The sequence below is a fragment of the Haliotis rufescens genome, unplaced genomic scaffold, assembly GCF_023055435.1.
Source record: "Haliotis rufescens isolate VD_foot unplaced genomic scaffold, xgHalRufe1.0.p SCAF_13, whole genome shotgun sequence".
NCBI classification, from domain to species: Eukaryota; Metazoa; Mollusca; class Gastropoda; order Lepetellida; family Haliotidae; genus Haliotis; species Haliotis rufescens.
Window position 1 is genome coordinate 32,429,936 of NW_025963813.1, and position 14,240 is coordinate 32,444,175.

Consider the following 14,240-nt stretch of genomic DNA (forward strand, 5'->3'; position numbering starts at 1 on the left):
TGTGGAATAACAATAAAACCTAATCCAAAAAGCGCGTTTGTATCTGAAACGGAAAATATAAAAATAACGTTTATCATCACATCCGGCAATATGGTAATAAAAAGAATCGGTGATTAACATTCGCAGAAACATAGATATTGATAAATAGGTAAGTGAGTGAGTGAGTTGGCTTTACTCCGCGTTAGCAATATTCCAGCAATATCACGGCGGGGGACACCGGAAATGGGCTTCACACATGGTACCCGTGTGGGGAATCGAACCCGGGCCTTTAACGTGACAAACAAACGCTTTAACCACTAGGCTACCCCAACGCCCCGTAAAATATTACAAGTTACGTGTCACGACGTTAGAATATAACCTTATTTGTACGGCTAAGTAAACACTCGTGTAAGGAAAGAAACGAAACCAGGTCACTGGTCACATGTCGTGTTTAGAAAATGGGAAAACTAGGACTAATAATATAACACAAAGAGAAACAAATCCCGTCTGTATAGGTAAGTAATCGGGCACTACAAACTGTGACAAGGATATATTTGTGCGACTATTTTCAAGATGAGGTACATCGCCGAAAGCCTGCTTTTTTCCACTAATTAATGCGTTTTAAAAAGACCACGTGTTTCATTCGTGACAACTCGCGTCATTCTGCCGGGACCAGCCGTTGTATTGGTGGTTTCGGAAAGGGCCAAATTGTGCCGAAAGTCGTAGACTCTTTCTGTAATAAACCATTTTAAATAAGAACGAGTACGGCGACAATGCATGTCTTCCATTGCCAGATAGCACTTTTGTACACCCTAAAACGTCTACATGTTTGATTCCTTATAACGGAAATAAACCTGCAAGAAGACTCGTCCCCCTATCGATGAATGTTATGTGCGAAAATACGACAAACCAATCAGAATGCGCGTATGATTTCAAGTTCTTCGTCAAAGAATCCCTCAAGAAATAAGTTTTGATTTACATATGTCTTGCATCCAAAAATAAACCCAAGACACAGTTAAATGTGTTCAATCATACTGTATAATTCCGCACGTCACGATGTGCTTTAAATTACATCTGAAATATATATATAATATATGGGGAAATATATGTGAACCATTACGCAACGAGTTGACAATTGTTTTAAGTATGCCCGTTTGCGCTAAGACGGAACCCGGTCGCAATAATGGCCATGAGAGGGACACGAGTCGCTATTCGGCTTGTCCCGGAAAAACACGAGTTGATCACGAAAGGATCTACCAAAACTACAAGATAGGCCATTATTTAAGGCGGTAATACATGTAGATTTTTCTTACTTTACTGTACACTGACATATTTCATACGAAATGCATTTCCCATAAGATCGCAATTATTTTATACGCGTACAAGTATTAAAATACATTCTATATACATATTTGATAACGGGAGAAGTTGCCCCGTAGATACCATTCCAGGGGTTGTCATCAGCTGGCCGTGATCATAATTACTGCTGGAACTAAGTATATACACAGTACAAATTAACACCACATATCTTTTAATAGATAGTTGACAATTCTCACATGTAAAGCACACTTACCGTACATATATGACTTGTATTTATAATTATGTACACAGAGGACTGGCTATATGAAGGCACGTCATGATAATCACATGTTGTACAGTTCTGGCCACTGTTGAATGCGCATGCGCTTGAGCCCAAACATTTTTCAATCCGGGACAAGTACTCGTAGACCGACATCCTAATATCACACCACAGTGTGAAAACTCCCAAGTTGATATAAGCACTGGAAATAGTATCCCCGATTATCCAGTGCATTATATCTCCTACACTGGATAGTCGAGGATGCAGTACGTATGTCTTTATCAGGAACCATTATAGCCTATAGAAGTTGTAGCGAGTGAGTTTTTTTACCACCTCGATTCGGAAATTTCAATGTGTTCTAACCACCATTTTGGGTCGAGAAGTACGCTTAGAGGTGACAGGGTGAATAAAATATTTCGCAAAAATTTATTGGCATTTCTTCATCTCAATTCGGAACTGGTCGTCTTAGTTCGTTTTCAAGACACAGAAATCAGAGATTGTGGTCTGAGTGCTTAGATCACTCGTTCCGAGAATTTAGAAGCCTCGATACTGATTGGCTGATTAGAGAGGTCACCTGACGCGACCTCAAAAGGAGGTGTCCTTGGATCGTGACGCAGAGCGGTATTGGACGAACATTCGATATGTAATATTTGTTACATATTTATCCTTTGTAGCAAGTGCGGAAAAGGTGAACTGGTATTACCAAAGGAATTGAATGTATCTGTGATGTCACACCATTCCCAATAGGTGACGTCATAGCATGTATTTACTTCTTGGTGAAAGGTAATGGCGAATTTCAAGATAAAATGCGTATACCATATACTAGGCGTTTATCTAGCATATACGTTATGAGTGGCACAATAAATATACTTGGTAATAGTGTTAGAAAAAGATGTCCGGATTAAAAAATATGTTTTCATATAAAAAGAGAGATCTTGACTGGCCTCTTATTGATATTCCTCGTGATATATACGAGTACAACACGCCGATCGCATGTGTTATGTATGTACATATATGTATGTATATATGTATGTTGGTTGGTTTGTTGTTTAACGCCGCACTCAGCAATATTCCAGCTATTATTCGACAAAATAATAGACGTCTGTAAATAATCGAGTGATTAATCCAGTGATTAATATCATGAGCATCGATCCAAACAATTGATATCGATGACATGCATCAACCAATTATGTATGTATGTATGTATGTATGTATGTATGTATGTATGTATGTATGTATGTGGGTGGAGTTGGGGGTGGGGATGTGTGGGTGTGTTTGTGTGTGTGTTTGTGTGTGTGTGTGTGTGTGTGTGTGGGGGGGGTGATTGGGTGTGTGGTGGGGTGGTAGGTATCGGTGTGTGTGTGTGTGTGTGTGTGGGGGGGGGGTGATTGTGTGTGTGGTGGGGTGGTATGTATCGGTGTGTGGGTGTGTGTGTGTGTGTGTGGGGGGGGTGATTGGGTGTGTGGTGGATGGTAGGTATCGGTGTGTGGGTGTGTTTGTGTGTGGGTGTGTGTGTGTGTGTGTGTGTGTGTGGGGGGGGGGGGGGGGGTGATTGGGTGTGTGGTGGGGTGGTAGGTATCGGTGTGTGGGTGTGTTTGTGTGTGGTGTATGCATGTGAATGTATGTATCATTTGATGGGTACTCTCTCAACTGTAGGCGTTGAACGTCAGAGATACAAATCACAGTGCAACGTCACATACATACATTCGTACTGGAATAATAAACTTCAGGATCGTTTTCATCACCAACACACCTATATATGTATATGTATTATATATGTGTGTGTTTTCGATGGACTTCATCTGCAAACTTCGGACTCTTTGTATTTGATTGCAAAAATATTACACTATCTGTACATCAAAGGTGTTGACACTTTCCATGATAACCAGTTCTCACCAATAACCCCACACAACACAACAACAACGTATATCGTGCTGTTTTGAGTACGGGTCGTCGTTAACAACATACTACCACATGTGGCCGACTTAATTAATTTCTTAATGAATATACAGCTTCACGCCTTGCCAAGGAACGAGCTGACATTAGACTTCAGGAGATGCAGGTGCGTCATGATTGAGAGAGCATCAGCCAGGAGGAACGCCACTCCAATGCCACTCAACAGGAGGCAGGCCACGTAGCCACCGGCTGAGGCCGAGGGACGTTCATCGCTAGCGCTTTCCTTCTTCCGGATGGTAGCCGAGAGGTTCCTGGGGTCCAGGTGCAACTCCTCGGATACCTGTTCCGCTCTCTCCACCGCCGCCTCCAACGGCGTCTGATTGGGCTTCAGCGGAGGCGCTTTGCAGCGGCATGTACACGCCTCGTAGATCAAACGACCGTCTGGGCTGTAGAATGCCACTGGGCCAGGGGTTGAAGCGCTTCCGCCAGTACCAGCGCCAGGTGTTGTCGTTGGCGCTACACCCCCAGAACCAACGGTAGCGCTGGCTGTGGCTCCTGCCGTTGCACCTGCCGTTGCACCTGCTGTCATACCTGCAGTCGCACCTGCCGTCGCACCTGCTGTTGCACCTGCCGTCGCACCTGCTGTTGCTCCCATCGTTGCACCCACTGTCCCACCGGCCGCTGTTCCACCAGCTGTGCTTCCACCCCCAGCTGTTGCGCCCACTGTCCCACCGGCCGCTGTTCCACCAGCTGTGCTTCCACCCCCAACTGTTGCGCCCACGGTTGCTGTGGGGTTGATGGTCGTCTGACCGGCGTTGTCGCCGGTCGTTACAGGGATGTCTGGCGTACTTGACGACATCTCCATTGTGGTGGACATCATGAGGCTTGTATCTATAGTTGACGAGTCGATGCTCGTCATTGACATCTCGACAGACGAAGACATGTCAATGCTGGATGATTCTATCATCGATGACTCAGTCGAGGACAATATGGAGGACGAGATCTCTGAAAAGAACGATAGTGTTAATGAAACGAAAAATACAAAATGTGGCCTCAGCAATATCCTAGTTGTTGCCTGTAGAAGAAAAAGTAGATCCACGTTTACTTATGATTTGTTTGTTTGTTTGTTGTTTAACGCCGCACTCAGCAATATTCCAGCTATATGACGGCGGTCTGTACATAATCGACTCTGGACCAGACAATCCAGTGATTAATAATCATGATCATCGATCCAAGCAATTGGGGTCGATGACATGCATCAACCAAGTCAGCGAGCCTAACCACCCGACATCAACCAAGTCAGCGAGTCTGACCACCCGATCCCGTTAGTCGCCTCTTACGACAAGCATGGGTTGCTGAAGACCTACTCTACCCCGGATCTTCACGGGTTGTATGAATAACGAGCCATGTTGTGAGAGTACGCTAACTAGAAGTCGCCAGATGAGAGAACCTGACCACCCAATCCTCATTTTTACCTCCATGACTCGGATACACCATCACACAATGGATATGAGTAAGGGACGTACCATTTGATGTTTTAAAAAAATATATTTTGCCCGAAAATTGCGTGCTGCAAAAACTTCATTGTTGCAATGAATGTTTCTGGTTTTGTAGCTGTAGCAGAACAATATCTTATCTCGATACAAAATCTCAGCCCCCCTAGATTACCAAATGATCGGTTCCTGATTGTATACATCCCTTCATTTCACGACACTGGATGTCGACTGTATTTCCAGTTCGAGTGTGTGGGATTTACTTGTGCCAGGAACAGTACTTCATTTTCACAATCAGCTGAGTGAGTGAGTGACACAACCGTTCACACCCTTACAAAGGGAGATAACCCTCACCTTACACAGTGGGAGAACCCACCACGCTCTCACACAGTGAGAGAACCCATCACACTGTCTCACAGTCAGATAACACCCTTCACACCCTCACACAGTGAGAACCCATCGCACTGTCTCACAGTGAGAGAACCCATCACACTGTCTCACAGTCAGATAACACCCTTCACACCCTCACACAGTGAGAACCCATCGCACTGTCTCACAGTGAGAGAACCCATCACACTGTCTCACAGTCAGATAACACCCTTCACACCCTCACACTGAGGGAGAACCAATCAAAACCTCACACTGAGGGAGAATCCTTCACACTGTCTCACAGCGAGACAACCGATCACCACCTCACACACAGTGAGAACCAATTACACCCTCACACAGTGAGAGAACCGATCACACCCTCACACAGTGAGAACCCATCACACTGTCTCACAGCGAGACAACCGATCACCACCTCACACACAGTGAGAACCAATCACACCCTCATACAGTGAGAGAACCGATCACACCCTCACACAGTGAGAGAACTCATCACACCATCACACACAGAGAGAGAAACCATCACACTGTCACACAGAGAGAACCCATCACACCCCCACTCAGGGAAAACCCATCACATTGTCTCACAGTGAGAGAACCGATCAAACCCTCACTCAGTGAGAGAACCCATCACACTGTCTCACAGTGAGAGAACCCATCACACCCTCACACAGTGAGAGGACCCATCATACTGTCTCACAGTGAGAGGACCCATCACATCTTAACACAGTGAGAGGACCCATCACACTGTCTCATGGTGAGAGAACCCGTCACACTGTCTCACAGTGAGAGAACAAATCACAGCCTCACACAGTGAGAGAACCCATCACACCCTCACACAGTGAGAGAACCCATCACACCCTCACACAGTGAGAGAATCCATCACACCCTCACACAGTGAGAGAACCCATCACACTGTCTCACAGTGAGAGAACCCATCACATCCTTACACAGTGAGAGGACCCATCACATCCTTACACAGTGAGAGGACCCATCACACTGTCTCACAGTGAGAGAACCCGTCACACTGTCTCATAGTGAGAGAACCCATCACACCCTCACACAGTGAGAGAACCCATCACACTGTCTCACAGTGCGAGAACCCATCACACCCTCACACAGTGAGAGAACCCATCACACTGTCTCACAGTGCGAGAACCCATCACATCCTCACACAGTGAGAGAACCCACACAATTAGTGACTAGTTGTGGGACGATGTAATATAATGGTTTATATGTGCCTACCTGGAATGGTCCACGTGCCTCTGATGACGAACATGCCTCCAACACTCACCACCTCACCTGCAACAATTCACATATCATGGTTATGACAAAGAGACGTCAAGTTCCTATCAGCAAGAGCCCGCTTGTCGGCCTCTCCAGACTATAGCTGCCACCAACCACAGCTCCCCACTGTGCCAGGCGGCATACATCCCTGCATGGAGTTGAACTCAGTTGATGACCACCGTCATAACTCCCACGTTTACAAACAATGTAGAGACCGTCGTAATGACGAGAACACTCCACTGCCCAGCCCATCCCCCAACCCCCTACCCCCACCCCAAATAGTTTTCTTTGTTTGTCAATTTAAAAGTGACAAGGGGGTGTACGTGCTTTGTCGTTAATCTTCAATCTGGAACCAATCTATGATTACTATGATTGTATTCCCAAACACATACACGCAAACCTATACAAATACGTAACTACAAGTGGGATTAACGGGAAAGTTTCAAGGCGCTTGTAACACCCGCTTCAGTACCTCGTAACAATAGTAGTGGCAACCCCAGTACCTCGTAACAATAGTAGTAGCAGCCCCAGTACCTCGTAACAATAGTAGTAGCAGCCCCAGTACCTCGTAACAATAGTAGTAGCAGCCCCAGCATCTCGTAACAATAGAAGTGGCAGCCCCAGTACCTCGTAACAATAGTAGTGGCAACCCCAGTACCTCGTAACAATAGTAGTAGCAGCCCCAGTACCTCGTAACAATAGTAGTAGCAGCCCCAGCATCTCGTAACAATAGAAGTGGCAGCCCCAGTACCTCGTAACAATAGAAGTGGCAGCCCCAGTACCTCGTAACAATAGTAGTGGCAACCCCAGTACCTCGTAACAATAGTAGTGGCGACCCCAGTACCCCGTTAAAATAGTTGTAGCAGCCCTAGTACCTCGTAACAATAGTAGTGGCAGACCAAGTATCTCGTAACAATAGAAGTGGCAGCCCCAGTACCTCGTAACAATAGTAGTGGCAACCCCAGTACCTCGTAACAATAGTAGTAGCAGCCCAAGTACCTCGTAACAATAGTAGTAGCAGCCCCAGCATCTCGTAACAATAGAAGTGGCACCCCTAGTACCTCGTAACAATAGTAGTGGCAACCCCAGTACCTCGTAACAATAGTAGTGGCGACCCCAGTACCCCGTTAAAATAGTTGTAGCAGCCCTAGTACCTCGTAACAATAGTAGTGGCAGACCAAGTATCTCGTAACAATAGAAGTGGCAACCCCAGTACCTCGTAACAATAGTAGTGGCGACCCCAGTACCTCGTTAAAATAGTTGTAGCAGCCCTAGTACCTCGTAACAATAGTAGTGGCAGACCAAGTATCTCGTAACAATAGTAGTGGCAGCCTCAGCACCTCGTAGCAATAATAGTTGCAACCCCAGTGGTAGTGGTCGCCGTACTGGTCGTCGTAGTTGTGGTAGCAGTATAGATAGTAGTAGAATAAGAAGGAGTGAGTATGGTTTAGCAATATTCCAGCAATATCACGGCGGGGGACAGCAGAAATGGGCTTCCTACATTGTACCCATGTGGGGAATCGAACCCGGGTCTTCGGCGTGACGAGCGAACGCTTTAACAACTAGGCTACCCCACCGCCGCTGATAGAATAAGAAGTAGTAGAGGTAGTAGTAGTGATAGCAGCAGCAGTAGTAGTAGTGGTATTAGTAGTAGTAGCAGTAGTAGTAGTGGTGGTCGTATTAGTATTATTATTATTATTATTAGTAGTAGTAGTAGTAGTTATTTAACTGTAGTAGTAGCAGTAGTAGTAGTAGTGGTGGTCATAGTAGTAGTAGTAGTAGTAGTGGTGGTGGTGGTGGTAGTAGTAGTAGTAGTAGTAGTAGTGGTGGTCATAGTAGTAGTAGTAGTAGTAGTAGTAGTGGTGGTGGTGGTAGTAGTAGTAGTAGTGGTCGTAGTAGTAGTAGTAGCAGCAGCAGCAGCGGTAGAGGTAGAGGGAGTGGTACAAGAAGTATCAGACATGGTAGTTGTAACGTACCAGACGGCCCTAGTATGGAGATAGTTGCGCGGGGGAAGGTGTAGTTGTTGTCCCCGGGCTCCAATAGCACACAGCCGCTCTTGACGGCGCCGAACGTCTCCACCTGCCCCGTCCCGTCCAGCACCTGTAGGCGGACAACCAGTCAGAGAGTTGGTAAATGCGTGTCACATACACTTATATACATGCAACAAACATGCAACATTCTCTCACATACTCTCACATAGATGCAACATTCTCTCACATACATGCAACATTCTCTCACATACTCTCATATACATGCAACATTCTCTCACATACATGCAACATTCTCTCACATACATGCAACATTCTCTCACATACATGTAACATTCTCTCACATACATGCAACATTTTCTCACACACTCTCACATACATGCAACATTCTCTCACATACTCTCACATACATGCAACATTCTCTCACATACATGTAACATTCTCTCACACACTCTCACATACATGCAACATTCTCTCACATACTCTCACATACATGCAACATTCTCTCACATACATGTAACATTCTCTCACATACATGTAACATTCTCTCACATACATGCAACATTCTCTCACATACATGTAACATTCTCTCACATACATGCAACATTCTCTCACATACATGTAACATTCTCTCACATACATGCAACATTCTCTCACATACATGCAACATTCTCTCACATACATGTAACATTCTCTCACATACTCTCACATACATGCAACATTCGCTCACATACTCTCACATACATGCAACATTCTCTCACATACATGTAACATTCTCTCACATACATGTAACATTCTCTCACATACATGCAACATTCTCTCACATACTCTCACATACATGCAACATTCTCTCACACACATGTAACATTCTCTCACATACATGCAACATTCTCTCACATACATGCAACATTCTCTCACATACATGTAACATTCTCTCACATACATGCAACATTCTCTCACATACATGTAACATTCTCTCACATACATGCAACATTCTCTCACATACATGCAACATTCTCTCACATACATGTAACATTCTCTCACATACATGTAACATTCTCTCACATACTCTCACATACATGCAACATTCTCTCACATACATGTAACATTCTCTCACATACATGCAACATATTCTCACATACTCTTACATACATGCAACATTCTCTCACATACATGCAACATTCTCTCACATACATGCAACATATTATCACATACTCTCACATACATGCAACATTCTCTCACATACATGTAACATATTCTCACATACTATCACATACATGCAACATTCTCTCACATACATGCAACATTCTCTCACATACATGTAACATTCTCTCACATACATGCAACATATTCTCACATACTCTTACATACATGCAACATTCTCTCACAAACATGCAACATTCTCTCACATACATGCAATATACTCTCACATACATTTAACATTCTCTCACAAACATACAACATTCTCTCACATACTCTCATATTGTGTCAAAGAGAAAATCACATCTCACAAGTTTCGCCAACTTATCACTTATGGGCAATGACAACAACCGGGCATAACACAATAACATATGTGAGGAGTCAGTATTTGGAAATCGAGAAGCGTCCTGGACAATTGTAGCTGGGCAATAAAGTTGTGATTCTGACAATGGGAGAATGATAGAGAAGCGTCCTGGACAATTATAGCTGGGCAATAAAGTTGTGATTCTGACAATGGGAGAATGATAGAGAAGCGTCCTGGACAATTATAGCTGGGCAATAAAGTTGTGATTCTGACAATGGGAGAATGATAGAGAAGCGTCCTGGACAATTATAGCTGGGCAATAAAGTTGTGATTCTGACAATGGGAGAATGATAGAGAAGCGTCCTGGACAATTATAGCTGGGCAATAAAGTTGTGATTCTGACAATGGGAGAATGATAGAGAAGCGTCCTGGACAATTATAGCTGGGCAATAAAGTTGTGATTCTGACAATGGGAGAATGATAGAGAAGCGTCCTGGACAATTATAGCTGGGCAATAAAGTTGTGATTCTGACAATGGGAGAATGATAGAGAAGCGTCCTGGACAATTATAGCTGGGCAATAAAGTTGTGATTCTAACAATGGGAGAATGATAGAGAAGTGTCCTGGACAAACATAGCTGGGCAATAAAGTTGTGATTCTGACAATGGGAGAATGATAGAGAAGCGTCCTGGACAATTATAGCTGGGCAATAAAGTTGTGATTCTGACAATGGGAGAATGATAGAGAAGCGTCCTGGACAAACATAGCTGGGCAATAAAGTTGTGATTCTGACAATGGGAGAATGATAGAGAAGCGTCCTGGACAATCATAGCTGGGCAATAAAGTTGTGATTCTGACAATGGGAGAATGATAGAGAAGCGTCCTGGACAATCATAGCTGGGCAATAAAGTTGTGATTCTGACAATGGGAGAATGATAGAGAAGCGTCCTGGACAATCATAGCTGGGCAATAAAGTTGTGATTCTGACAATGGGAGAATGATAGAGAAGCGTCCTGGACAATCATAGCTGGGCAATAAAGTTGTGATTCTGACAATGGGAGAATGATAGAGAAGCGTCCTGGACAATCATAGCTGGGCAATAAAGTTGTGATTCTGACAATGGGAGAATGATAGAGAAGCGTCCTGGACAATCATAGCTGGGCAATAAAGTTGTGATTCTGACAATGGGAGAATGATAGAGAAGCGTCCTGGACAATCATAGCTGGGCAATAAAGTTGTGATTCTGACAATGGGAGAATGATAGAGAAGCGTCCTGGACAATCATAGCTGGGCAATAAAGTTGTGATTCTGACAATGGGAGAATGATAGAGAAGCGTCCTGGACAATCATAGCTGGGCAATAAAGTTGTGATTCTGACAATGGGAGAATGATAGAGAAGCGTCCTGGACAATCATAGCTGGGCAATAAAGTTGTGATTCTGACAATGGGAGAATGATAGAGAAGCGTCCTGGACAATCATAGCTGGGCAATAAAGTTGTGATTCTGACAATGGGAGAATGATAGAGAAGCGTCCTGGACAATCATAGCTGGGCAATAAAGTTGTGATTCTGACAATGGGAGAATGATAGAGAAGAGTGTTGGACAATGGGAGACATTATTTGAGCAGAGGCTCATAAAAACAGTTTAGGGCATTTGGGGCCATTTTGGGAAAATATTCCGGCATTTAGTAGCAAAGGTTTAGTGCCAATGGGAACAGTATTTGGTGTTTTATGTATATGATGACGGTTTGGGGACAGGGGGGCAACGTTTTGACGTTTGTAAAGACTGTTTGTTGATACTGGTGCTAAACACTTCACCTTACACCCAGATAAAACTACTCTTAACTATCACCCCCAGCTCTGCTACCGTTAGTATTTGTCTATGAAGACAGTATGGGGTTAGCGGGCCAGTACCTGGTTATAAAGACAGGTAGGGGACAATGATATTGGACAGTACTGGGCTGTGCGACAGTGGGTGTTGCCAGAGAGACAATTGCTCTGGTACGCGTGCGGGGTGGGGCAACTCACGGCATGGAGTGACCCAGGGGTCGTGGAGCAAGAACCGGAGACCATGAGGTTGTACGTGGGCGGCTGCACGTCAAAGTACAAATTGGTCAGCTGACATTCTTCCTCCTCAACAACCTTCGCACCGCTCACATAATCCGTGGTCGGGAACTGCAACATCATCGACAACAGTTTCACAACGAGGAGAAGGACAATATATCTTTACTCATCAAAGTGATCTTTCGCCTGTAGCCTGGTGTTATTTACCAATTTTGGTCATTCAAACTGTATCCGTAAAGGATATTATTTAATGCTAATGTAGCCAGTAATATTTATGGTTCAAGTTGATTGAACATTGGTGTCTTGAAGGTTAGATTATTATGTGCCAAGTCATGACAGTTAACTATTCTCGAACTATCCACGTGGGCGCAATAGCATAGTTAATTGTTACGATGTACATAATTACACCGAATGGGAGACACATAAATACTGGCCTGATAAACAACATTAAGTTTTTGTAGGCATTTGGAAGTGGGGAGAACATGAATTCATGACACTTCCTTATGGACAGCAATTTCGTTCAGTCTTTGCACGACGTTTCAGAGCTACTTCTTGCTCCTTAATCAGTTGAATGCCTAGTTAGTGCAAAGAGTACTTTTTAAAAACGTCGTGACAAAGAATAAAAGTTGCTATCCATAAAAAGTGTCATGTATTCATGACATACAACATTTTGTTGTTGTTGGCAGTATTGAGAATAAAGGCAATAAATTTAAAAGGTTAAAAGGTCTTCCTATCGTTAAGTCTAATAGGACATAACATACATGTATTTATATTCACAAGTTTGGCCAAGTAACAGCAATAAATATACATGTACTTAGCATCTATGAAAGTTACAACAAGGACATTTCAATAGAAAATAATACCTCAAAACTACCTGTAGCCTTTAGAAGTATGTGGCAACAAATATGGCTCTCCAGCACCCCACGTGCCTTTCATGTATACAATACAGGGACAACACCCTTTCCATATCCATAAGAAATGTCGGATCAAAGCGAAGAGTCGATTGTACAATTCCGATTATTTCATGAGCATGTGTTTATGAATCACTATCAAATAGTAAATGTACCAGATGTTCGCGAAAAGGTAAGCTTATCCTGTCTCACCCGTGACACCCGTTACAAACACATGCAAAGGCAGGTCAATGTTAACCCGAAAAAACACGGGAACATATGATACAAGTCAAAATAGGGAATTGCAACGGACATCATTGTTGTTACTAATTGAAATGTCTTCCACATGTTTACATACATACAATATTTGGAAAGCTTCATTAAGGCATCGAATGTTGTAACAGTAAAATGTTCTCAACAGTACCAAAGTGAGTGAGTAAGTTGGATTAAACGCCGCTCAGTATCCCAGTTATATCACGGCGTGTCAGCTTAATGTGGTAGGAAAGCCCCAAGTGATGCAGGTCTCAGACGTTTAACCACTTCGGTGAAATCCACGAGCACGGGTATGGTGCTGACAAACCTAGAAACGTAATCGGGGCGAACCGGGATTCGAACCCACAACCATAGGTTTCTGGCGTGCCCAAGGGACGCAACTCTGCACAGCGAATCGCGGTGCAATAGACGACTGGGCGACCAGTGCCCCCTACAGTACCCAAGGAATGGGTCATATTAACATGGCTTATGAGAAAGTGATAAACCGATTTCAGCTAAAATGCGTTCTAATTGTAAAATATAAGTTCAATGATAAATAACAATTATCTGAAAGTCTCCTCACCGTCTTTAGACTTGTGCTGTTAATGGTGACGGTGCCTAGTTCGGTCGTTGCGTTTAAACCCTGATAAAAGTTGACGTATTCTGCAAATGCTGAAACAGTGAAACACGCGCATATCAAATATAAGCCAATGTGTTGTATCAATACAATACAACACTCTTGTATCAATACAATACAACACACTGTGAAGGAAGTGTATACAACCCAGTATGTGGTCGTTTCTGGCTCTACGAGGTTCCCGTTATATTCGGGGCCATACATGGAATGCGCCTTGTATACCAAGGACCGAGTAAACATTATAGAATATTCCGTCTGTCAAAAACGTAGTTAAACCAAACCCAC

At 43.8% G+C, this 14,240-nt stretch overlaps 1 protein-coding gene across 2 annotated transcripts in view; it reads right to left on the reverse strand.

The window, feature by feature from the left end:
• Positions 1-3,109: 3,109 nt before the first annotated feature.
• Positions 3,110-14,240, reverse strand: part of LOC124118171 (mucin-19-like) — a 50,574-nt gene continuing 39,443 nt past the window's right edge. For both annotated transcript variants that reach the window (XM_046480281.2, XM_046480280.2), the window contains exons 7-11: positions 13,902-13,990; positions 12,141-12,287; positions 8,598-8,721; positions 6,580-6,636; positions 3,110-4,459 (exon numbers count right to left, since the gene is read on the reverse strand). In XM_046480281.2, coding sequence (XP_046336237.2) covers positions 3,573-4,459; positions 6,580-6,636; positions 8,598-8,721; positions 12,141-12,287; positions 13,902-13,990 — 1,304 coding nt within the window. In that variant the 3' untranslated portion in view covers positions 3,110-3,572. The remainder of the gene's footprint in view (positions 4,460-6,579; positions 6,637-8,597; positions 8,722-12,140; positions 12,288-13,901; positions 13,991-14,240) is intronic.